The sequence below is a fragment of the Chiloscyllium plagiosum genome, chromosome 4 (genome assembly GCF_004010195.1).
Source record: "Chiloscyllium plagiosum isolate BGI_BamShark_2017 chromosome 4, ASM401019v2, whole genome shotgun sequence".
Classification (NCBI taxonomy): Eukaryota; Metazoa; Chordata; class Chondrichthyes; order Orectolobiformes; family Hemiscylliidae; genus Chiloscyllium; species Chiloscyllium plagiosum.
This window is the reverse complement of record NC_057713.1, coordinates 89,843,469-89,871,103: the sequence shown is the minus strand read 5'-3', so window position 1 is coordinate 89,871,103 and position 27,635 is coordinate 89,843,469. Positions and strand designations below refer to the sequence as shown.

General features: G+C 39.2%; 1 protein-coding gene across 1 annotated transcript in view; it reads left to right on the top strand.

Annotated features, from left to right (window-relative positions):
• The window catches only part of eef1e1 (eukaryotic translation elongation factor 1 epsilon 1), a 21,593-nt gene extending 7,036 nt beyond the window's left edge, over positions 1 to 14,557 (top strand). The window contains exons 2-4 of the mRNA XM_043688588.1: positions 4,424 to 4,624; positions 5,622 to 5,717; positions 13,453 to 14,557. Coding sequence (XP_043544523.1) covers positions 4,424 to 4,624; positions 5,622 to 5,717; positions 13,453 to 13,593 — 438 coding nt within the window. The 3' untranslated portion in view covers positions 13,594 to 14,557. The remainder of the gene's footprint in view (positions 1 to 4,423; positions 4,625 to 5,621; positions 5,718 to 13,452) is intronic.
• The last annotated feature ends 13,078 nt before the right edge of the window (positions 14,558 to 27,635 follow it).

The window sequence follows — 27,635 nt, the reverse complement described above, 5'->3', positions numbered from 1 at the left end:
TAGGGAGTGTTGCTGAACAAAGAGACCTTGGAGTGCAGGTTCATAGCTCCTTGAAAGTGGAGTCGCAGGTAGATAGGATAGTGAAGAAGGCGTTTGGTATGCTTTCCTTTATTGGTCAGAGTATTGAGCACAAGAGTTGGGAGGTCATGTTGCGGTTGTACAGGACATTGATTAGGCCACTGTTGGAATATTGCGTGCAATTCTGGTCTCCTTCCTATCGGAAAGATGTTGTGAAACTTGAAAGGGTTCAGAAAAGATTTACAAGGATGTTGCCAGGGTTGGAGAGGCTGAACAGGCTGCGGCTGTTTTCCCTGGAGCATCGGAGGCTGAGGGGTGACCTTATAGAGGTTTACAAAATTATGTTAAAAATCACACAACACCAGGTTATAGTCTAACAGGTTTAAATGGAAGCATACTAGCTTTCGGAGCGACAATCACCTGATGAAGGAGCGTCGCTCCAAAAGCTAGTGTGCTTCCAATTAAACCTGTTGGACTACAACCTGGTGTTGTGTGATTTTTAACTTTGTACACCCCAGTCCAACCCGGCATCTCCAACTTACAAAATTATGAGGGGCATGGATAGGATGAATAGGCAAAGTCTTTTCCCTGGGGTCGGGGAGTCCAGAACTAGAGGGCATAGGTTTAGGGTGAGAGGGGAAAGATATAAAAGAGACCTAAGGGGCAACTTTTTCACGCAGAGTGTGATACGTGTATGGAATGAGCTGCCAGAGGATGTGGTGGAGGCTGGTACAATCGCAACATTTAAGAGACATTTGGATGGGTATATGAATAGGAAGGGTTTGGAGGGATATGGGCCGGGTGCTGGCAGATGGGACTTGATTGGGTTGGGATATCTGGTCAGCATGGATGGGTTGGACCGAAGGGTCTGTTTCCATGCTGTACATCTCTATGACTCTATTTAATGGTAAGGTCCTGAGGTATGTTGTTGAACAAAAACTTTGGAGTGCATGTTCATAGTTCCTTGAAAGTGGAGTCACATGTACTTGGTGAAGAGGGCATTTGGTATCCTTGCCTTTATTGGTCAGAGAAATGAGTATCGGAGTTGAAGTCATGTTGCAGCTGTACAGGACTTTGGTTAGGCCACTATTGGAATACTGCATTCAACTCTGATCTTCTTGCAATGGGAGGGTAATAATGAAACTTGAAAGGGTTCAGAAAAGACTCAGAAGAATGTTGCCAGGTTGGAGGCGTTGAGCTATATGGAGAGGCTGAATAGGCTTGCATAATTTTCCCTGGAGCATCAGAAGCTGAGGGTGATCTAATAAAGTCATGAGGGGCATGGATAGGATAAATAGCTAAGATCCTTTTTCCTAGGGTGGGGGAAATCCAAACTAGAAGGCATAGGTTTAAGGTGAGAGAAGAAAGGTTCAAAAGGGGCAACTTTATCATGCAAAGGGTGGTGCATGGTAGAAGGGTGGAGGCTGGTAGAATTACAACACTTAGAGTCAGAGTCATAGAGATGTACAGCACGGCAAGAGACCCTTCGGTCAAACTCATCCATGCCAACCAGATGTCCTAATGTAATCTAGTCCCATTTGGCAGCATTTGGCCCATATCCCCCCATGCTTCCTATTCATATACTCATCCAGATACTTTTTAAATGTTGCAATTGTACCAGCCTCCACCACTTCCTCTAGCAGCTCATTCCATACACACACCACTGAAAAAATTGCCCCATTAGTCCCATCTTATATCTTTCCCCTCTCACTCTGAACCTATGCCTCTAGTTCTGGACTCTCCCACTCCAGGGAAAAGACTTTGTCTATTTATCCTATCCATGCCTCTCCTGATATTAATGAAAGGCATTTGGATGGGTACATGGATAGGAAGGGTTTAGAGGGATATGGGTCGAATGTTGGCAAATGGGACTAAATTAATTTAGGATAGCTGGTCGGCATGAACGAGATGAACCAAAGGGTCTGTTTCCATGTACAACTCTGACTGTATGACTCCAGAGCCACAGCAATGTGGGTGACTCTTTATAGTCCTAGGCCAATTAGGAATGGGCAATAAATGTTGGCATAGCCATTGACACCCACATCCCATAATGAACTTTTTGAAAAATAAGTATACAGAAGCATATCACTTGGAAAACTCCTGCACAATGTTTAAAGGGCATGGAGGGAATTTGTCCAATACAGCTCAAATCATAGAGATCATATCAGAGTGTCCTGTCAAGTTCTGGACAGGTGGGGGTCAGTATCTGCCTAAACTGCTTATCCACTGTGCATTTTCAGGGCTGAATACCACAGTTAGTTGACTCCGGATATATCCTGGATGTTGACTGATGCCTTAACGACCTACTCCTGAGACATCAAACATATCACTGAGTCTGGTCACCCTAGCGTCTCAAGCCCTGTCCTCTGCTAGCCACATTGCTGATGAAGGAACCCACTCCTGAGCAGTGGCCTTCTTACTACAGCCACCACTTTCATGGGGAGAAATCTCAGACTATGTCCTCAACCTTGATGAGGCATTTCCTGGAAAAATGTCAAAGGACTCATCCACTCCATAAATCGAAAGTGCATGTACTGTATGAGGCCATGTATCCAGCAGAAGAAATACTTTTCTTGTAAGCTGTGCGCCAGAGTTCCCTACTCAGTAGCAACAGCATGCCATTCGTGACTTTGACTTGTGCTGCGTACAGGCTTTGAAAGCCTATGCAGCTGGGAAAACACTTAGCCGAAATGCTGGTCATCAGGATCCACCACCTTGGAGGCTTAATAAAAGGTATTGCTGCAGGGTCTGAAGGTGCAACGTTGTAATCTGAGTGCCAGAGTCCACTGCCTGATCATCCTTCCTAAGCAGTTATATCAGCAGCAATCCAGTGTTACTTTTTGGTGGCAGAATAACTCTCTGTACATTTGTGACAAATGTAATTATTCTTTTATTCAATTTGCTTAGATACTTATGACACAACTCTGAACCCAGACTTTGTGGCCCATATGTAGGAGTATTACTACTGCAGCAGGACCCTGAAGCAAACTTTCTGGGTCAGCTTTTGTTTTGCTTTCTCAGACTTAGCTTTTGGCCAAGGCAATCTGAATTTCACCCAAAAGAAAATGACATCACCTTTTTAAATCCGATTTTTTTTTAATTAATTTCAATTCATACTCTGGTGGTACTTGAATCCGTGTCATAGAGAAACATCAGCCTTTTATTTATTTACCCCAAAAGGTTATCATATGCATCTGAGAGACTTCCCCACCATCCAATGTTTTTATCCATTAACTCATAATAACAGACTTATGGGCAGCACGGTGGCTCAGTGGTTAACACTGTTGCCTCACAGCGCTAGGGACCCAGGTTCGATTCCACCCTCGGGAGGTATTGTGCAATTTCTGTGTGGAGTTTGCACAATACCTCCGGGTGCTCCGGTTTCCTCCCACAGTCCAAAGCTGTGCAGGTTAGGTGAATTGGTCATGCTGAATTGCCCGTAGTGTTAGGTGCATTAGCCAGGGGAAATGGGTCTGGGTGGGTTACTCTTCGGAGGGTCGGTGTGGACTAGTTGGGCCGAAGGGCCTGTTTCCACACCGTAGGGAATCTAATCTAATCTAATCTTAAAAATATCACTTGTGTGTTGTTAATTATTATTACCAGCTGTGTATCCTGTCACTTCTGACTTCCCCAGCAAAGTAAAATGTACTGACAGGATACCGTGCATGCATGTTTTGCACATGCACACTGAATGTGGTTTGGAGTGTCAGTAGACATTCCAACTGCATTGTAGTTCCACCACTCGAGAACAAGACCTGTAAGCGCGCATCTATTGGTTTCCCTCCTCCCTAGTGTGCGCATGGACACGTTTCCATCAACATCATCAACATTTAAAATTCTGTATTCTGTCCAATTTACTATCTGAAAATCAGGCAAGAGACTTGAAGTGAAATTTCTTCCACAGAAACAACGTATGCATCGTTTGAATTGCTCCTAGTTTGCTCATTAGTGAATTGTTGTGTTCAATTTTGGTTAATCCGAAGCTGTTACAATACTAGATATTCTTTAAGCATAATTATAATGATTTTATTAGAAGAATCGAGCTATTCTTGGTATCTTATTTGTTTACCATGTTTCTAAGGTTTCAAAATTAAAAATCTTATCCGCGTGAAGTTTCGACTTGAACTGCTTTTTTAAATAGCCCAAATTTACATCTACAGTTTTTATTTCTTTCCTCAAGTGAACTATTCATGGTATGTGAAATTTGAGGTGATGCATTATTAAACGGTTCAATTTTTCACTAACTTATGCACCTGATCTCTGTCAGCTTGTCTTTTTGTCTTGTGACATTGTATGCTGTCATTTATTTCACTCTGACCTGTTCTTTTGATTTGTATTTCTAAATTTAGTTTTTTATTCCATTGTAGGAAGATAATTTATTACTCTGCTCTCTCTAACTTTGCAGGTCCCTGTACTACAGACTAATAATGGTCCTGGTTTAGTGGGGTTGACTACCATTGCATCCCATCTTGTAAAAGTGGCAAAAAAAGAGGCACTCTTGGGAAGCACAGCAGAGGAGAGTGCTATAGTTCAGCAGTGGCTCGAATATAGAATCACTCGAATAGACAGTTGTAACAGTCAAGAGGATAGAAGAATGGTTTTAAAGGTATGGTTAATTTCATTTCTGAAGATTTGGCTGTAACTGAAATGTTTCTTTGGTTTCTTTTTTAAAATTGAGATGTTTTGTCTGACGCCTCATCAGATTCACCAAGGGAGAGGAGTTTAAAATTTGAACATAAATTAAGCATGCCATTTTAGGATCAAATTAATTCAATTGAACTTGTACCACAAAGGACTTTACACTAACCAGTGATACACCAAAGTACATAAAATGCTACCTGTCTGTACTGAATGTTATTTTCAAAAGTGGGTGATTGTTGAAAGGTGGCCATTACAGTTATATGCACAAAAGTCCAGCACTTGTAGCCTCCCATTTTGACATTCCTAAATTATTTAGCGGCAGCACCAACTGAATTAAAAACAAGCCACAAGTATCTTGATAGTTGTTTTCTAACAGTCTCCATTTTGAGATCTGATTAAATTAATAATTGCAATTTAAAATTAGCAATACATATTCTGTAACTTTGCCCAAGGATGTTAATACAAATGATTTTTTTAAGAAAACGTAATAACTAAGCATCTGGACATTTCTCTGTACGTTCATCACAATGCTGAGCAACTAAGTTGACTGCATACATAAAACTATTAATAAATATGAAGTACTATATTTTGCAAAGCTTTCCCAGTCCAGGAATTACTGATGTGAATGTTATGATTTATGGTACTGTTGGGAGAACTGTGGTGCTATATTCTAAACAGCAACAACGCCAGCACAAGCTTGATGGTACTGCAGATTGAAAGTTTAATGTTATTAGATCCATTAATATTGCAACCAGGGCAATTTTTAACCACAGTTTATTTAATTTTTGACCTTTTTTTAAATTCTAGTCTTCAATTTTGTTAAGCAGGATTATGTCAGTGAAGAGCCACTGTAACCAATCTCTGGCTTGGGTGATGAAGAATGTCCTGAATTTGTAAAGCAATGACTTCTAACTTAGCAATTATGTGTATGCCTCCCTCCAATTTTTGGTTTGTTTCTGCAGGAACTCAATTGTTACCTTGAAGATAAAGTATACCTTGCTGGAAACAGCTTGACATTAGCAGATATCATGGTGTACAATGGTCTTCATCCTGTCATGGTGAGTGATTTATAGAACCTTAGAGACTGGGCTCTTAACCTTACCCAGAGATTTAGTTAGTTTGAGGAATCTATTCAACTGCTGTATAATGTTAACTTATTCACAAAATATGACTTTTATTAAAATTCTTATAGAAAATATCTCCAGAGTAGCAATCAAAATAGTATGCTAGCAAATTAAAAAAACCTGATTATACTATATCTACTTTCTTCCTTGACCACTTCCAGTTAAACTAACTAGCTGACAACACTCTGTTTTAACCACTTCTAGACTCCTATAGGTACAACTGATGCTAATATTCTCTGGTTCAACTATACAATAGATTGTGTAAGAAAGAGGAATGTGGAACAATTTATCTAACCAAAACTGTCATTGGTTGTCTTTTAGGTTCATTACGACTGTGCCACAGTAATTTTTAGCAGAAAATGTTCAAATTATATTGAAAATACCTTGCACAGCAATCTCTCATATTTAATAATTTGTATTAGCAACAGTAAAACAAAATCAAAGATTTGTTTATAGTGAAATTTGGATTTCCCTCAGATATGCCTCAAAACATGATGTGCAAATCTGTACTTAAAATGAATATGCATAAGCAGAGATTATCCTTAAAGTCAGCATTGATTCAAAATTGAGCAGGCTTTTTATTGCATTTAGGACTAAAATGTGACTTTTTTTTCATAAAGCATATAAAATGCCACCATAGAAATACTGCAGTTATCAACTATTTTGAAGCTTAAAGTATCACCAGTCCTTAATGTTATTAATGAAATAAGTCTTTGCTGTTCTAAATAGTCTAAAGTTGGATTAGATTTTTCTATATAGAACAATCAAACACTTAGTGGATTTCTGGGATCAAAAAAAATTAATCCAGATCTGCATGAGAAAAGTCAAAATGTGAATGGGTAGATCTAAACGATTGACAAAAGAATCAAAGGCAGTATGGGAAAAATAGCTTTTTTTTAATGAACCATGTGCTGTGTCTGGAGTGTACACACTGAAAGGATGATAGAAGCAAACAATTCATTTGATACATGGTTCTCTGTTTTTTAATGAGCCACAAACCCAATTGTTTGTTCAAAAATATGTGTGCATCAGTGGAGTTGACTAACATTTACCAGGATTTGCTTGCCAAGAATGTTAAGTGGAGCTGATTCTATTTTCTTGTCATGAGCCTTGCCAGATAGGACTCTGACAATCCAAGAAATTCCCTCTGGAGTCCTTTTTACCAAGTTGAATAGGTGTTGCATGAGTGTATGGAGCAAACATGGCCAGTCATGGAAGTTCACCTAGTTTTGTTTTGGTTTCATTACAAAAATCTTTTACATAATATGAATTCAGCAGATGGAGTGAGAATTTTTCAGTGGATATCAAATGCCTTCCAGAATCCTTGAATCAGACAGCTTTCAGTTTTCATGGGGAATAACAGTACCAGTATGAAAAAGTGTCACCTATTTAACGCCGATGAGAGAGAATTTCTTCTGAGGGTTGTCATTTTTTTTAAACTGCAGAGGCCTGTTGAATCTACTTAGCTATCCAGATTTAGATCTGAGATTAGCAGATTTTTAAAATATGTATGGAGATCAAATGTTTTGTGGATAAGGCAGGAAAGTGGAGTTGAGGATTATAAGATCAGCTATTCTCTCATTGAATAGTGAACAGACTGGATGAGCCAAATGGATACTTCTGTTCCTTCTTATGATCTTATTCTGGAGATATGCATTCCTGTGCAGGAATTTTGAATTCAGCTGAAACTTTAATATAATGCAATAAATGCCTTCATGAGCATTTTCCCTATAAAGGAAGGTGAGAATTCAAATAACGCACATATATGATTAGTTGTGAGGTACCCTTGTTATTGTGTGTCTAAGTAGATTTTAGTGAAGACTTTGTTTGCACTATTGTTGCTAGTTTGTCTAAAGTAAATATACACTTGTACAAATGCAAAATGCTCCAAATACTAGAAATGGGCCAGCAAGGCTAGGTTACATGGAATACAGGGAGAACTAACCATTTGGATACAGAACTGGCTCGAAAGTAGACAGAGGTTGGTGGTGGAGGATCACTTTGCAGACTGGAGGCCTGTGACCAGTGGTGTGTCACAACAGCCAGTGCTAGGTCCACTACATATCGTCATTTATATAAATAATTTGGATGTGAGCAGAGGAGATATAGTAAATAAGTTTGCAGATGACCCCAAAATTGGAAGTGTAGTGGATCGCGAAGGTTACTTCTGAGTACAATGAGATCTTGATCAGATGGGCCAATAGGCTGAGGATTGGTAGATGGAGTTTAATTTAGATAAATGTGAGGTGCTGCATTTTGGGAAGGCAAATTAGGGCAAGACTTATGCACTTAATGGTCAGGTCCTGGGGACTGTTGCTGAACAGAGACCTTGGAATGCAGGTTTGTAGTTCTTTTGAAATTACGGTTGCAGATAGACAGGATAGTTAAGGCTTTTGATATGCTTGCCTTTATCGTTCAAAGAATTGAGTATAGGAGTTGAGAGGTCATGTTGCAGCTGTATAGGAAATGGTTAGTCCACTTTTTGAATACGGCGTTCAATTCTAGTCTCTCTGATATAGGAAGGATGTTATGAAACCTGAAAGGGTTAGAAAAGATTTACAAGGACATTGCCAGGGTTGGAAGGATTGAGCTATAAGGAGAGGCTGAATAGACTGAGGCTATTTTTCCTGAAGTGTTGGAGGCTGAGGGGTGACCTTATAGACGCTTATAAAATCATGAGGGCATGGATAGGATGAATAGCAGAGGTCCTTTTTCCCAGGAGTAGGGGAGTCCAAAACTAGAGGGCATAGGTTTAAGGTGACCGAGAAAAGATTTAAAGGGGCCTAAAGGGCAGCTTTATCATGCAAAGGTTGGCACATCAATGGAATGAGCTGCTGGAAGTGGTTAGCACTGCTGCCTCACAGCGCCAGAGACCCGGGTTCAATTCCCGCCTCAGGCGACTGACTGTGTGGAGTTTGCACATTCTCCCCGTGTCTGTGTGCGTTTCCTCCGGGTGCTCCGGTTTCCTCCCACAGTCCAAAGATGTGCAGGGTCAGGTGAATTGGCCATGCTAAATTGCCCGTAGTGTTAGGTAAGGGGTAAATGTAGGGGGTATGGGTGGGTTACGCTTCGGCGGGTCGGTGTGGACTTGTTGGGCGGAAGGGCCTGTTTCCACACTGTAATGTAATCTAATGTAATCTAAAAAAAAGAAGTGGTGGTGGGTTGGTACAATTACAATAATTAAAACGCATCTTGATGGGTACATGAATAGGAAGGGTTTAGAAGGGCATAGGCCTAATGCTGGCAAATGGGACTAGATTAATTTAGGGAATGTTGTCAGCATGGACGAGTTGGATCGAAGCGTCTCTTTCAATGCTGTATCGCTCTGACTATTGATACTTATTTCCTGCTCTTATGCCAGACTGAAAAGTTTAATTAACTATGATTCCTATTTCCACATTTCCTTCCATCTCTTGGCTAATTTGCAATTGTCCCATTTCCTTCCTTGACATCTCTGGTTCCATTTCTGGGAATAGGCTATTGATTAATAGCCACTGTAAACTCAGTGAATCTTGCTACCTTCACCCCACCCCTTGCCATAATGATTCAGTTTTTTCCATTCTTTTCTAATTTCTGCCTCTATTCTACCTGATTTGGAAATGCTACGCTGATGCTTTTGATCTGTCCTCACTTTCTGTCTCCCAGCACTATGATAGGATTCCCCTTGTCACTGTCCCTCATCATACTAATTTCTGTGATCAATGGCGCCCATTTATGCCACTCCCAACCTAATGCAAACACCGACACACTTTCCCTTACCTCCCTTTTGACATTGTTGAAATACATTTCTTACCAACATCCTGATCCACTCACCTGTCACCCCAGCACCTGTCCTTGATATGTTATCGTCCCAGGTAAATGTATGAAGTGCAATATTTAGGAGAGGTGATGGCGTGGTAATGAATTAGTAATCCGAAGCCCCAGTTTAATGTTCTTGAGACATGGATTTGAGACTCACTATGATAGATGGTGAAATTCCAATTCACTAAAACTACTGGAATTAGATGGTGGCCGTGAAACTACTACTGTTGTTTTAAAAATTCATTTGTTTCACTAATGTTCTTTAAAAAAGAAATATGCTGTCCTTACCTGGTCTGATCTACACATAGCTCTGGACTGACAATAATGTGATTAACTCTTAACTACTGTCTGGGCATTTGTGATGTGCAATAAATACTGACCTAGCCACAACACCCAGTTCCCAAGTCCAAATTGGATTTGAAGTTTTACCTCCCTATTAGTATCCAGGTGAAGTGTTCATTTTACTCCTTTCAATCGTTCTGCTCTGGCCATGAACATTTCTAGACCCATCTTTGGTTTCTTTTACTTGTCTCATTACCATCTTTGTCTTGCACTGTCATTATTTTGTAATTCCATCTCTCTCTCCTAGTACAGATCTTCTCATTTGTTCTTAGACCCAGCAGCCACTCTGCCCAGCTGCTGTGCTTGCTGAAAACCTGTTATGTCTGTAACATTTTCTAGTTCCAAAAGGTCATTGACCTGAAACGTTTTTTCTGTTTCTCTCTCCAAAGATAGTGGTTAACCCTGCAAAGTAATGCCATCGTTTTCTACTTCTATTTTAGATTAAAACATTTTTACACTTTTTGAACAGGGTTTGCAGTGAAATACAATCTGAACCATCTTGTGGATACCACAGCTGTTGACAGGCCTTGATCTGTCTGGATCACTTCACAACCACCATAAAGTACTTATTCCATTATGTCAGTCATGATGAGTGGCTTTGCATTCAGAATTTTGGGAATATCTGTTGTGTGAGACTCAGTGTTCTGCAGGAGCTGAGTTGTACATGAAACAGATGTGGTTTGTTATTTAGCTCCATACTACAGATAAACCAAATTTCACTTCACAGTTGTTACTATATGCCAGTCATGATCACACTGTTCTCATGCCATAACTGCCACAGCTGGCAACCATTTGCGTGACAAAATCCAGATTAACCACCTCAAATGCTGGCGGCTTCATAAAATCATAAATGTCAAGCTACAACACTGAGCAGTCTAGAGTATCCAATAATGAAGGGCTCATGCCCGAAACATCGATTCTCCTGCTCCTTGGATGCTGCCTGACCTGTTGAGCTTTTCCAGCAACACATTTCCAGCTCTGATCTCCAGCATCTGCAGTCCTTACTTTCTCCTATCCAATAATTTATCAAACATTAAGGAAATTGCATTATTTGTAATTAACTGATTTCTTGCTCCGCATCATCACTGACCCCTAAATACTTTATGCTCAGGTTGGGTAGATTTGGGCAAAGATTTTGTTGCTGGTCAACATGCCCTGAGAAAACGTAAAGATGGTGCATTCAGAATTCTATCTCTTGTTGTTCAACTTACCCCTGATCGTTCTATTCCTTATGTTGCCTTCAGTCTCCCTTACATAGCTGTCCAAGTATGCACAAACTCTGTACTTGATAAACCCATGTCTTTTTAACATTTGGTTGACTGAAGTTCAGTCTGCCACTGATTCACTTTTTATGACATGTCTGTTGGAGCTAACCTCTGAATTTTTCCAAGCAATGAGAAATTGTGGAGGTGGAGTGATGTAGTTGAGAGGTTAGTAAGACATTTGGAAAGGAATTAAAGAAAGAGGCTAAGTAATGAAAATTTTTTAAAAAGCAAATTTAGTCTTGAATTACAATATCAATGTTTTATTTCTTGGTTCTTTACCTTAATAGCATAGCTTTGAATTAGTAGGGAGCTACTTTAAATGAGTGTCATACACTTTCCAGTGTTTGGCAGAGAGCAACATTTGGTGGATTAGTTCTACCAGTAATGATTTTACAGAAAGTCCAGTACTTAAAGTTAGAAACGTCCATTCGTACACAAAAGACATAAAGTCACCATTGTCCCAGAGGACCATAGGATTGCTCTGTCATTAGATGCAGCTGGTAGTGAGGTTAAACCTAACGGTCACCATGCCTTAGGTGAGATTGGAAAGATGGGGCCTTCATGGTGACTTCAATCAGTATGGGAATTGAGCCCTTGTATCACTCTGCATCGCAAACCAGCCATCCAGTTAACTGACCATTCAGTAAGCTTCTTACAATTCTGAGCACTTGTGTCATTATTTCTAGACAGTTGCAGTGGCTGTCTACTGTTTTTAAACTGTTATGTTTGAACATACTTTAATCATGTTATGGTCCCCCTAGAGACTCCTATTCCCAAATTTTAGTGAATGAAAGGATTACAGGATAATATTTCGAGTTTTCAAACATTTCCTGCAGCTAAAAGCAACATAGACTAAAGCGTTTCAAAGGGCAACTTGTACTGTAAGCTTCAGAAGATGATTCCCATTAACTTTTTAAGATTACTGAAAATTTGTCTCTGTCCCTTAGACAGCTTAATAGGATTCATCACTTCAAGGGTTGCTTCTTATCTTTTCCCAAGTAATTCCTGATACAAAACTGACTTTTGCAGTGAGAACAACTTTAAGATTAACCCCTTTAGCCAAGGATAGGCAAATGATCCAGGTGCAATTAAATGTTCACATACAAGCTGTCTTCAATCCAAGCACACTGTAACCTATGTCCTGTACAGAGACCTGCTTCTGATTCTCTCCCGCTCTGTCACACTCTTGCTGACTCCTATCTGAGATGTTCAGAGATCTTTCAGAACTTGCAACCCTACAGAATCAACCCTTGTCAAAGTCCAATCTTTGTGGCAAAATCCACAACAGGTCACATGTCTCTCTTCATTCCTTTTTAATTAAGTGTACATTGCTAAAGCATGATCTTAGAACTTTCATACTTTTAATATTGTGTGTAAACATAGAAATATTAAAGACAAGAAATGACCAGCTAGACCATGAAGTCTGTCTATTGCACTGCACAATCCCTCATGTTGTTGTGTGGCCTATCTGTTGCTCTGTGGTATATTCTGGATAGCTGCATGGTGCTTGCACCATGCAGCTTAGAACATGAACAAGTCTCTCTTGTTATTGTAGACATGTAGTTAATTTGCATGTGTCTTACAATTTGTGCAATGAATATGAAAGCAATGGAGTGTAGATTATTAATGCATAGGTCGGCATTTACAAGTTGCCTTTCTATTTGGTCACACTTAAGTGTAAGGGATTAAGTTTGGCTTTCTGTATAGAACAGAATTCTCATCCATACCTTTTTTTTAATTAAAAGCTTTCCCCTGTGTGAAAAAGCACACTCCAGCTCCTACTACACTTGCATCTCATTTACCTACTGACTATTTTTGATCTTTCCTTTAAAAAGTGCCCAATCTTGCATTTTATCCAAAAGATTATTTCTTACATGAGCACTCTAGGTAAATATTAGCAGGTAGCTTAACCATGAATACATCACAGGTGAATCCAATCCTGTGTTTTCTTAAGTAGTTTTTAAATGGAATCACTAGGATAATTGGGAATTGAAATCCTAGCTGTCATTGTCCAAGTATCCTACTTCCTCACCCCATAGTGAAAAAGTAATGATTCTCTGTAGACAAGAACACTTTAATTCCCTCTGCTACATCCTCAGCAATGGTCAATTAATTTAGCAGGAATCAAACTTGAGACAGTTTCAAATCTGTGTGATTGTCAGACATATTCATTTTGACTATCTATCCATTTGTAACAAAAGATGTTTCGCTATGTTAAGCTACACTTGCTGTTCTTAACTATTTTTGATATCTGTTTCTAGGCTGAACTAAACCACGAGGAGCGAGAGAGATATGTAAATGTTTCAAGGTGGTTCAACCACATCCAGCACTGTCCTGGAGTCCGACAACACTCTGCTGCGATCGTCTTCATGAGGAACAGGCTCTATCCTACCATCCACTAGGAAAGCTGCATATGGTCTTCTTCAGTCATGCCGAATTGGAACATCTGCTTGTCAGAATTGAAGTAGAGAAGGTTGACATGGGCACATCTTCTGATTCTAGCTCACAGGAGAACATGCCTGTTGTTCTTTTGTCTGCTTGCTGTGTTTGGTTTTGGTGAAAACATAACATACAGCAAATTATTTTTAAAATTTCATTTGCATTTTTATTTAACTCAAATTAGGTTCAGGTGTCAATGTTACAGGCTTTATTGTGCTACCATTTCTGTTTTAGTAAATCGTGTTTAAAATGGTTATGCAAAGTTAACATGAGTCTTATTTCTGAGCAGAACCTTGTCTATTTTACAAAGTGTGTTGTTGGTTTACTTCAGGCACTAAATAACTTAGAAGTCTCTAAATAACAATTCCAGTTAGCAAAGGCAAGTGTCTGGAAATCAAATGTTTAGGCTGAATTTTTAAGTGCCACTCCACTAAGTGGAGTGAAAATATGGTGATGCTTTTGGTGCATAACACTGAAGAAAGATCGAAACATTTTTAACTGTTACCTAATGCTGGCAATGAAAATACAATAACACTTGCTCTGGAGTATTCTGTTTAATTCTGGAAAATGAAAGTGTGCATTGAACATATTTTTCTAAATGTTTCAACCAGCCGTAGCACTTTTTTTCTCATTGTGACTCAAGTTCCATAACCAACAAATGTTTTTGCAAGCTTTTGAAATTATTTTAAAATATGTTGTTTACATCATTTTACTCTAAAATTTGTGGAAAAGTGCCAATTCTGAAGAACATGTCAAAGGGTGCCAGCAACCTTAGCTTGACTGTGAAGATTCCTACTTATGTGTAGCTATATCATTTGACTATAATAATGGTAATCTCTTGGAGTGTGTCTGCAGCAAATTTATCAATATTTATTGATGGGTATTTGGAATTCATTCTCTATGTGAAAATAAATCATTAAAATTGAACAGTGTTTGCATCGTGAGTGTGAAAGGTATGAATAAGACATATCAAGCTGGATTTTCAAGTACAATGGCACATGTTTTAAGCTAAGTACTCTTTCAACTTAAATTTAACTCACCAATTTTCACTTCATAGTTTTACAGTTCTTTGGTGCAGAATCGTCCTAAGAGAGGGCAAATCTGGGCAGCTACTGAGGCTCTGTGTTTTGAAGGATCCATTCTGGATCAAAAACATCTGGGAGGAACTAGAAGGCAGGATAGGGTGACATTTTGAATTGGTGACATTAATTTGGTGAATGGACAGAAAAGCCATGAGGAGAAGATATCTAGAGCTTGGCACACAATGTGAGTTAGCCTGGGTTGTGGGCAGCTTCCAGGGCTCTGCAACCCCCCATGGATAACTCTGCTTTTGTGGATGGTATTATCAATTGAGAGCAGCAATTCAAACTTTGCCCTTTAAAACTAATGGTTAACCAATCCACAAATTGTTTTAGTCAGTTGATTGGATGGCTGGCTTCGATGAAGGGCTGTGCCAACAGCACAAGTTGAATTCCTATACCAGCTGAAGTTCCCATGAAAGTCCCGCCTTCTCTACCTCTCTGCCTGGGGTGTAGTGACCCTCTGGATAATGAGAACAGCTCTGTAGTCTTCCAGGACTATGGTGATTTGGCATACTAATAAAATAGCTGTTGAAGTAAGCTTTGCAAGTGGCTATTTTATAGATCTGGTGGAGAAGGGCTCTTTTTGAGGCTTGTCATAGTTTAGTTATAGCGGTGTACCTGGCATGTGCCCTGGGGAGGACAGAACAGGAATTCTTTGCTGTTTACCCACTCTGTCCCATACCTCCACCCAATTACTATCAAACCCTGCAACATATACTCTAGTAAAAGAAAGCCAAGTAGACCTACACACCAGAGAAGTTGGCCATTTTGGTTTTTGCCTGTTTTTATTGACCATGTCCTCTACCCTACCACGATGTCCTTCTATTTCTTTTTCCCTTATATACTGTGCATACTTTATTTTCCCTTAAAGATTCTATTTACTATTCAATAATTGCAAATTATGGGTCTTTGGATAAGTTCTTAATCAGGATCAAATAGAGCAAATGTCTTTTTTTTAAAAAAACAATAAAAATCCGATTAAACCTCCAGCCCAAACACACAAAGTGAACTGCACAGATGATATCTTTACACAAACAACACAGGCTTGCTGAGCTTTGACAACACCTGCCTAATCCTTTTATTTCCTGTATTTTGAATGGGAATGATTATGCAACCTTCATCAATAGAATTACTGCAAAGTTATGGAAAGACCACATCTTTTTATTTCTTTTTCGTTATGGACTGAAATGAGTAAAGAACCTTTTTAAAAAAACATTGATTTTTTTTTAAGGATTTTTGAAATCAAGCGGCTTGACTCAGTCTAAGTGCTTCTTACACAGCTGCCTGTTCACACAATGGAGGAGGGCTTTGTTTGCAGGTGAGATGGAACCAAGTTATGTGTACAAATGGACCTTTGGTTGACAACTGGTAGCAAATCAGCCTGAGGTCTAAGAACCAGTTATTAATGGTAATGACCTTCTGCCTGCAACAAATATGTTGTTTGACATTTTGGGGGAAAAGGATCTGTTTCTGCCCTACATTTAAAAGTAAATGAAGCCTGGAGGTAGCAGTTGGTTTTTTCCATCAGCAGTTGCTGTAAGTTGTGGCTTTTAACTGTAAGTCTGAGATTTTATAAATATAAACTAACCACCTTGTACCTTCTACAAGCAAGTGAAAGTATCTGGAGAAGGGGAATCTAGGAATATCCTGTGTTGTCAAGCCAAAAGGACAACCTTGGTTAGAGACAAAAAAAAACTGCAGATGCTGGAATCCAAGGTAGACAAGCAGGAGGCTGGAAGAACACAGCAAACCAGGCAACATCAGGAGGGGAGAAGTCAGTATTTCTGGTTCCAGCAGACTCTACGAACAGGGAACACTTAAATCTTCCCGGTTTTTCCTTTGTGTCGATAATTCCTTTTTTTTACTGTGTGTAGAGTTTGAATTTTATATATCAATCATTCATAATTGTTTATCTGTGGATTGATTCAGTGTTAAAAGTAATAATTCGTCTAAAATATAGAAACCTGGTACCCATTAGAGTTTCAAGGAATGTGAGGTAAACTTATTGAAATATGTAAGATTTAATAGGATGGATGCCAAATGATATTTTGGAGACTAGAACTAGACACAGTTTAAGAATAATAGTCTCTCTTTTATGATGAGAATGAGAACTTTTTTTCTCAAAGTTATGGCTGTATGCAATTCTCTTCCCCAGAAAGCAGTGACATTGAGTTCGTTCAAAGCTGAGTTTAAGACACTTTTGACAAACAACCAAGTTGAGGTTTGTAAGGGCAGACAGGAAAGTGGAATTACAATTTCAACCAGATCGGCCATAACCTTGTTGAATGATGCAGCAAGCTCAAAGGGCCAAATGTGACACAGTCCCACAGCTAATAAGAGGCATAAGTGCCATCAATTGGCCAATCTATGCTTTTACATTATAGCTTGTACCATTTAAAGGTGCATTGAATTACATTGGAAAGTGATCAGTTATGCCTCATTTTCCACATAATGATATGCATAAGCAATGTAATACATTAACTTACATTATCTCATTGACATATTGTGTGCTTGCTAACCACTAGTGTTAAAATGGCAACACTCTTAAAGTTGTTGATGATTGTGAGGATTTGGACAGTATGGCATTTAATTGAATTACAAAGAAGGTAATGCAGTTTGCATAGACAATTTGGATCAGGTTATATCCATGATGATAATTATACTAATGATTTTGTTCATAGTAAAAGTGCATTACTATGTTGTCATTACCCATGTGTCTTTCAATTTACGTTCTCTGCCAACATAGGTTTGACTGTATTTACGAGCTGTCATAAAATCAACTCTTCCCAGCAGGGAGAAAGGATTAAATTACAACCCCGCAGACACAGAAGTGTCTGTTAAGGTCCTTATCTTTTCAGGATTCATGCTGTAAAGATTGAGACACTGGGCAGGAATTGTACTGAAATGAAACTGAGTCAACTATTTTAGGCAGTTTCCAGGCAAGATGTTCATTTAAATATTGTTTGTTACAAAAACTGCATGACTTCATCTGTTGGTATAGTCCCTCCAATACTAAATGTGCTGCTGTAAAAAGAGCAATGATTTTCATCCATTATTCATTTTCTTGTCACTAAACAAGAAAATTGGTAAGAGTGACTTTTTCTTAAAGGAACTTGTGTCATCCTATCAGCAATATCTTTTGTTAATGCAGACTGGTAAAGACATTCCATAAGTTTACTGAACAACATTTTGTACTTATTACAGTATCTTTAATGTCTTAAAACATTCCAAAGTTTTTCAACAGCAATTATCAATGAAATTTGACACTATTAAAGGAGACTGTTGCTATATTGGAATTTTTTTAAAAATTTCATTATAATTAGGAGTAAATTAATAATCAAACTCAAGGTGAGTAAGCAGTTTTTAATACTGCATTTATGGTGTACAATATATTAGGTTAAATTGATATAACGAAATCTGGGAGATAGTGGACAAGACACAAATCCCAAATATACTTCAGTGAGGCTAAATTCTACAGTTGTCAAAATCCTCTATCTTTGTAAATATTAGAGACAAGTTCACGCTGTAAGCCAATCCACCTTTCATTCAGAAAAGACACAAGTTTGTGTCTTTTAATGCTGTGCAGATAACTAAAAGTCAGCCAAGTTTGTTCATTTACTGTTGGAGAGGAAGAATTTGATTGGTTAATTAGAGAATTAATGGGCACAATAATCTCTCAGTTTTATTTTGACATGACAATCTTTTCAGAGTAAATTTGCTTAGTTTGTTGCAAGAGTTGAATGCATTTGAGGTTTTTCTCCAGTCTTGGGATCCGAGGCCCGCAAGCTATTTTTTGGCAGAGCGCTAAATTACAGGGCACAATCATGGACTCTGTCACTTTGTATTTGGGCCCATGGATGGCTTGATTTGGCCTGACCATTGTGTCTGTCAGAAATCTGATAAAATACTTTTGAAAGGAACTGACTGGTTGAAATATTTTAACTCGTGCTATTTTCACTATGTATGTCCTCCGAAAGATGAACAATGATCAAAAAGTGTGCACTGCAAACCAGGTGAACATTGCTGGCATTGTAGATGCCTTCAGATTTCTCCTTAAATCACTGAAACCTTTTACAACTGTTGCATTAGAACTCATAGTTTAGGAAACATGAAATGCCAGCAATCGTTCTCTAATAACTACATCTGAGAGATTACTTTTTTGAAAAATAATTTCTCATATTGATTGCTGTAGAATCATCAAAATTTGCAAAATACATTTACTGACAGAACATCATGTGATAAGAGCATGGGGTAGGGACAAATTGGATTACACTTTCAAAAAGGATGGGCCAAATGGCTACCTTTTGCACTATAACATTCAACTATGATTCTATTTGTACTTGTGTATCAGATTCACAAGTTATGTTGCTCTTTCATATTGTATCTTCGTGCATTACATGTGCTAACAAGGCTGAATGGCTTTTTCATTCAGAGAACTGGCACAAAGTTTGGTTGCAGTGTTATGATTTTTGTGCTGTACTTTTTGTGGCATCATTTATACTGGAAAATCCTTATGTCAATGTTTTGTCATATTAATTGTCAACTTCCCAGCACTAAATACTGTTATAAATGCTTTATTAATCATAAGTAATATAAACTTGCCCATTATTTTGTAATTTGTATTTTTCTTAGTCAATCATTCAGTTGCTTTTATCCAAGTCTTCTGTTTTTGGTATATAGGTGTTTGGTTAGTTCAATTACAGATAAGTGTGAAGTGTTGTATTTTGGACAGTCAAATCAAGGTAGGAGTTTCATCGTGAATGGTAGGGCCTTAAGGAGTATAGTGGAACAGAGGGACCTTGGGGTTCAGGTGCATGGTTCTCTGAAAGTGGAGTCACAGGTAGACAGGGAGTGAAGAAGGCTTTTGCACACTGGTCTTCATCAATCAGGACATTGAGTATATAAGTTGGGAAATTATGTTGCAGTTGTACGGGATGTTGGTGAGGCCACACTTGGAGTATTGTGTTCAGTTTTAGTCACCTTGCTATAGGAAGAATGTTATTAAACCAGAAAGAGTGCAGAAGAAACTTACAAGAATGTTCCAGGACTCGAGGGACTGGGTTATAGGGAGGAGGGGTTGGACAAGCTAGGACTTTTTTCTTTAGAACATTGGAGACTGAGGGGAGAATCTTATTGAAGTATCTAAGATCATGAGAGGTATGGATAGGGTGAGTGTACTCTTTTTTTTCCCACGGTTGGGGAATCGAGGACTAGAGGGCATCAGTTTTAGGTAAGAGGAGTGAGAATAAATGGAACCTGGGTGGCAACATTTTTACATAGAGTGGTACATACAGAGGCACCTCAATTATTCAGCATTATCCGAACAAGATCAGAAAGTCTCGATGCTTGGCAAACTATGTTATCCAGCATTTGATTAACCTTCGGTCCAACCCGTCCATGCCGACCAGATATCCCAACCCAATCTAGTCCCACCTGCCAGCACCCGGCCCATATCCCTCCAAACCCTTCCTATTCATGTATCCATCCAAATGCCTCTTAAATGTTGCAATTGTACCAGCCTCCCCCACATCCTCTGGCAGCTCATTCCATACACGTACCACCCTCTGTGTGAAAAAGTTGCCCCTTTGGTCGCTCTTATATCTTTCCCCTCTCACCCTAAACCTATGCCTTCCAGTTCTGGACTCCCTGACCCCAGGAAAAGACTTTGTCTATTTATCCTATCCATGCCCTTCATAATTTTGTAAACCTCTATAAGGTCACCCCTCAGCCTCTGACGCTCCAGGGAAAACAGCTGCAGCCTGTTCAGCCTCTCCCTGTAGCTCAACTCCTCCAATCCTGGTAACATCCTTGTAAATCTTTCCTGAACCCTTTCAAGTTTCACAACATCTTTCCGATTAGAAGGAGACCAGAATTGCATGCAATATTCAAAAGTGGCCTAACCAATGTCCTGTACAGCTGCAACATGACCTCCCAACTCCTGTACTCAATACTCTGACCAGTAAAGGAAAGCATACCAAACGCCTTCTTCACTATCCTATCTACCTGCAACTCCACTTTCAAGGAACTATGAACCTGCACTCCAAGGTCTCTTTGTTCAGCAACACTCCCTAGGACCTTACCATTAAGTGTATAATTCTGGAATAGTGGTGTTGGAAGAGCACAGCAGTTCAGGCAGCATCCAAGGAGTTTCGAAATCGACGTTTTGGGCAAAAGCCATTGTTTTTACCTCATTAAGTGTATCAGTCCTGCTAAGCTTTGCTTTCCCAAAATGCAGCACCTCACATTTATCTGAATTAAACTCCATCTGGCACTTCTCAGCCCATTGGCCCATCTGGTCCAAATCCTGTTGTAATCTGAGGTAATCCTCTTCGCAATCCACTACACCTCCAATTTTGATGTCATCTGCAAACTTACTAGCTGTACCTCTTATGCTCACATCCAAATCATTTATGTAAATGACAAAAAGTAGAGGGCCCAGCACCAATCGTTGTGGCACTCCACTGGTCACAGGCCTCCAGTCTGAAAAACAACCCTCCACCACCACTCTCTGACTTCTACCTTTGAGCCAGTTCTGTATCCAAATGGCTTGTTCTCCCTGTATTCATGAGATCTAACCTTGCTAATCAGTCTCCCATGGGGAATCTTGTCAAACGCCTTACTGAAATCCAAATAGATTACATCTACTGCTCTGCCCTCATCAATCTTCTTTGTTACTTCTTCAAAAAACTCAATCAAGTTTGTGAGACATGATTTCCCACGCACAAAGCCATGTTGACTATCCCGAATCAGTCCTTGCCTTTCCAAATACATTAACATCCTGTCCCTCAGGTTTCCCTCCAACAACTTGCCCACCACCGAGGTCAGGCTCACCGGTCTATAGTTTTGTCTATAGGCTTGTCTTTACCGCCCTTCTTAAACAGTGGCACCACATTTGCCAACCTCCAGTCTTCCGGCACCTCACCTGTGACTATTGATGATACAAATATCTCAGCAAGACGCGCAGCAATCACTTCTCTCGCTTCCCACAGAGTTCTAGGGTACGCCTGATCAGGTCCTGGGGATTTATCCACCTTTAACCGTTTCAAGACATCCAGCACTTCCTACTCTGTAATCTGGACATTTTGCAAGATGTCACCATCTATTTCCCTATGAAATATTCCCTGCCAATGTCCTTCGGTTAATCGAGATTCCTCTGAATATGTAATGAGCTGCCAGTGGAAGTGGTTGAGGTGGGTACATTGATGACATTTAAAAGGCATTTGAATGAATGCATAGATAGGAAAGGTTTAGAAGGATATGGGCCAAGTACAAGGTAATGGGGTTAGCATAGATAGACATTTTGTTTGGCATGGACCAGTTTAGGCCAAAAGGCCTATTTCTATGCTGTAGATCTCAATGACTGTATAACTGGCTGGATGGCTGGTTTATAATGAAGAATGATGCTGAAAGTGTGTTCAATTCCCATACCAGCTTTCTCAATCTTTCCCCTTACCTGAGGCATGGTGACCCTCCGGATACACCACCACCAGTCATCTCTCTTTAATGAGAGAGCAGCCGTATGGTCTGGTAAGACTACAATGACTTTACTCTCTATGTCATTAAACTCCTTCACATGTGGGCGGCACGGTGGCACAGTGGTTAGCACTGCTGCCTCGCAGCGCCAGAGACCCGGGTTCAATTCCCGACTCAGGCGACTGACTGTGTGGAGTTTGCACGTTCTCCCCGTGTCTGCGTGGGTTTCCTCCGGGTGCTGCGGTTTCCTCCCACAGTCACAAAGATGTGCAAGTCAGGTGAATTGGCCATGCTAAATTGCCCGTAGTGTTAGGTAAAGGGGTAAATGTAGCGGTATGGGTGGGTTACGCTTTGGCGGATCGGTGTGGACTTGTTGGGCCGAAGGGCCTGTTTCCACACTGTAAGTAATCTAATCTAATCTAATCTAATCTAATCTATCTGTTGTCAATTTCACTTAAGTGTTGTATTTTCTTTAAACAGAATCTATGAAAAACAAAGACATCTGTTGGAAATGGACAAAGAAACTGTTGAGCACATATCACCAGAGGCAGCACGCAAATGTAAACAAACACACAGAATGCTGGAGAAACTTCATTTTGGCAGCATCTGTGGAGTGAAGAACAGAGGCAACATTTCAAGTCCAGTATGACTCTTGTTGAGAACTTTATATACGCACAAAAATCTATTACTGTTATATTTATGGTCCTTTTGTAACCTCTTCTACAATAACTAGTACCTCTCCACCCTGGCTGAATAATTCTGAATGTGCGAGGAATTATACTGACAACCAATTTAGGAATGTCAGTGTGCTCCATGGCAACAACTCTGGCAATCAGAGAGCATTGGCCAACCAATCACGTGCTCATGTGCTATAAATGTTGATTTTTCCCTTGAATTTGTATTCTTGCAAAATGTCGTGATGAATGGAAGATGAAAAGCTTCAACAAAATGTCCTTTTTTCAGTAACTTTAAATAATAATGAATTATATCTCACTTTTCTCGTGTAAAATACATTACTTTCCACTTCAGTCAAATTCTAGGCCAGCAATTTGGGTAGCTTTAGGAAACATATGGACAATGAATACTCTCCTGCACCTTCCCCTACCTCCACCTTCAGCGATGTGTAATTATTGAATCTTCCACATTTAAGAATGATAGATCAATATTTAGTATTCTCAAATGCCATCATAAGATGTGTTCGAAGATGATTTTTTAAAAAATTAAATAAAAATGCTGTGTTGCCATTGAGTACTCAAGTATGTGAACCTGAAAGCAAACTTTATAGTAAATTTGAAAGGGAATTTTAGACATCTTTTTATTCAAAAGTAAAACAAATTACAGGTGTATGGGAAAAGTGCAGGGGAGTGATATCGGTTGGATATAACATTGAAATAACATTAAGAATTCTTCCAGTCTTAATATTATAACACAGTAACATTTTTATTTTACCGTAGAAGAAGCCTGCTGGAGATTAGGATTGTTAACCCTGCCATGACCTAAAGTTTCCAAGCATGAAAGATCCATCATTAAGACATTACTGTAAGTTAAGTTGAATGAAAACAAGTAATAGGGGCATTGCAAATAAGTGGTTTACATTGAAGATTTTCATATTATTATTGGAAATTGAACTAAAAGTTGTTTGACAAAATCTGAATTATCCAGTTGATAATGAAGAATCTGTTTGCCTTCTAATTGGCAGGACAGGGTGTCAATCAGCAAGAGTGGAATTTTTAGGTGATCAATGAGGGGAATGTAAGGTTGGGTGGCTGGAGATAGAAGATTGAGTCTTAACACAGAAATACATCTAAGCAGAGTTTGCAATCCCACTGCAGACTGGTGAGATTACATTAAGCTGGTCATTATTGGTTGTTGCACTGCAGTGTTCTTTGAACACTGAATCGTTTTTCGCAGTTAGTGTTAGCAGGGCAAAATGGTAGCCTGGTTGCAGCTGCAATGCCAGTGAGTGTCTCAGATAGTGACCTGATACACTGACTTGTCAATGCAGCCCGAGGATGTTTTAAAAGGTTATCTTCATGTTTGAATTAATGCAGAAAAGTGGAACTCCTGTGTAAGAGATATAGATGGCTTAATGCAATGCAGGTTAGGCAGAAATTGAAGAGATTGAGCTACTTTCAGAGAAGAGCTATGAATAAAGGAGCTCTTTACACCACTTCTGTTCACTGCTCTAAGTAATGATGTGTGTTCTGTAAATATTGCAAATAAATATTTTTAACCCTAACATCTCTGTAGCTGCATTTACATCTGGCATTCATATTCAGTGATTACATAATCAAGGATGCCAGAGGACATGAAATTAAGCAAACTAGTGAAAGAACAAGAGAGAAGATTATTTTTACAGTGAGTTGTGCTACACTTGAATGTATTTCCTGAAAAAAAACTTGGAAAACAATCCAATAGTAATGCTGGAAAGGGAACTGTACATATAGTACAATTGAAAAGGAAACATTTACAGGTCTATGGGGAAAGGACAGATGTAGGGATTCATTCAACTGCTGTTTGGAAGAGCCATAAAAATTGAAATAGACTAAAAGGCCTCCAGAAAAACTACTGTAGTGAGCAATGCCATATTGGGCAATATCCAATAAAAGATTACATGTGAGAAATTAATGGCAAACATTAGCTTAATGTGAAAATTGCCCATGGTAACAGACAATTCAAAATGAAATTACAATACTCAAATAGGAAACTGGAAACAGAGGGAAAATGGAAAAAAAATTATGATTATGGGTCAAATAAGGAGTTTTAATGGATTACACATCAGCTGGGTGATTGGTTAAGAAAAGGACACTTGCGATATAATGTAATTTATTGAATGAGGGAGCAGGCTCATGGGACAATATAGATACTGTTTTTTCTTATGTTCTTATGCAATTTTGTTTGCGTTTTGATACACAGTCTAAAGTGACTGTGGCGCATGAGAACTGTAACACATTACACCATTGAGTCTGGAGATATGAGCTTGTTCCTGTGCTAGCTCATGTTGAGTCCCTGATTTCAAAATTACCAAAATAAGGAAGTATTAAGTAAAGCCCAGGAGCTTCCCCTAGATTTTTTTGTAAAATTGCAAGTTCAGTCACTCTGGGTTGTCTCCATACAATCCCATTGGCTAGCTATAATGTATTAGAGTCATAGAGACGTACAGCACTGAAACAGACCCTTCGGTCCAACCTGTCCATGCCGACAAGATATCCCAACCCATTCTAGTCCCACCTGCCAGCACTTGGCCCATTATCCCTCAAAACCCTTCCTATTCATATACCCATCCAGATGCCTAATAGATCTCCAAACCATCTTTAGTGAATGTTGGTGTGTGATACCAATGTAAGGAGAAAATGACTTTAATGGTGTAGCACCTTACCAGATGGGTTTTCTCTGCAGGCTAATGTTATATGAACTAATTTTCTTCTGCCCTACATTCCTGTGTTCCACAAAAGTTGGTGTTTGTTGTCAAATCAGCACTTCCAAAGCACAAAATCTTCACCTTTAATGTGGAATATTTAGGACGATAAGGCCACTTAATAACAATGAATGTTGAATTATAACTTGTAATGTGCACTTGAGCAAACATAATTTCGATAATCATTAGGTCAAACCTAATTGTATTAGGGATACCCCAGTGTGCCAGGCATTATAAGTAAGCGTTGTGGCTCCTTTTTCATACACTGTCTGTGACCAGCAAGTGTGGAGCGGGGAGCAGGCTGATTGGAGGACCTCTGGCGGATCCGAACAAAGTGATCTACAATAGGTCAAGGACTAGGTTGAAACGGGCTGTGGGAGATAGAAGAGGTAGGTCTCAACCTGTGCCTCTCTTCACTGCATGGCCTTGGGTATCCATGGAGAGGAAGCATGTAGTGTGTTTCAGTACGATTAATATCTTCCATGCTTAGTGAATACGTCAGAGGTTTTAGCGTGTGACGGATGCTGATAGCAGCATTATGATTAAGTTTATTAAGTTTCCTTTTGTTGAAGCTCTGTAAAAAGGGGGCATATTTAGTTTTGTGGTTCATAGTGATGTCACTGGTGAATGCTGTTCTTCCTTTTGGTTAATCATAAAGGTATAGCAGCACAATGGTAGTGCCCCTGCCTCTGAGCCAAAAAGTTCACATTCAAGTCCCATCTGTGCTGGAGGTGCTTCCTCACATAATCTGAACAGGTTAATTAAAGTAATTAGATTATCTTTCTGTCAGCAGTCAATGAAGGTGGGATATCACATACGTGCACAAATATCATTTACAGAAATGTAAAGATTAACATTTAGTGACTAAAATATGAAGTACAGCTACCAAATTATGAAAATATCGATTTTTATTTTGCAATGGAATGTGAGGTCCTGACACAGTTACAGCTATCACAAGTAAACTTTTTTCTAGTTTTATATATACAGTTAAAACTCTTTTGGGAAATGGCATCATTCAGTACATGACCTGGTGTTAGTATTTTTATAACTGGTTGAGGCAGAGATTTTATACAGGACAGCATTGGAGGCATTATAATGAGTGTCTGAACTCATTCCATACATGACAATGCTTTAACACTTTGCTTTTTGTGGGAGCTTGCTGTGTACATATTGACTCTGCATTTCCTAAGTTAGAACAGTGCCTGTATTTCAAATGTACTTCATTGGCTGTAAGTGCTTTGGGAGAACAGAGATTTGTTTTATTTTGATAGTGAACTTCACTTTGCCAAATGTACTGGAACTAATATGAATTGAATGAATGACCTTATCACACTATATGTTTTAGGCAGCAGCACAGCTTTGAGATAATAAATTATTTAAATATAAACTAGCTCACCTAGAAATTATTTGGGAGCAAATGTACAGGAATTGTCAACTTTACATGAGAATAATGACAGTCTTCGACCTTTTTTAGCCTTCCCTACTGGCTCTCCAGAGTCTTCATTACTTATCTTTCGATTCCTAATGTTACTGATTCCCAGGTCAATCTAGATTAAGTGCACCAAGTAATCAGCAAATGCATTTGACATCTTTCAAATTGGCATCTCAACTTGGGTGTGGCAGCCTTTGATTCCCACAAACCGTGCTGCATGTTCTGGTTACTGGTGTGTTTGGCCAATGGTGCCATATTGAACATCTTTCACTGCTTGCCCACTGAGCTAAGGGAGAAAGGAATATCGACAAAGTAAGACAATATAATCATTTATTTTGAAGAGAAAGCTGGCTGTACGGAGAGGCTGTGTTGTAAAATTCAGTTTTTTTTTCAGTGTAAGTTAATATCAGCAGTTGAGCCAGCCATCATGGGATTCCCCATGTTCAGCTTGATCCTTGAATCACTTTATATTACTATATATCACAGTTCAATAGTCTGTCCCCCCCTTTAAGATTAACAGGTTTAATAATATTTTAAGCTTTTCATCGTCATAAATTGTCAACATGCAGTCATACATAATCTACATGTAATCTCCTTAGT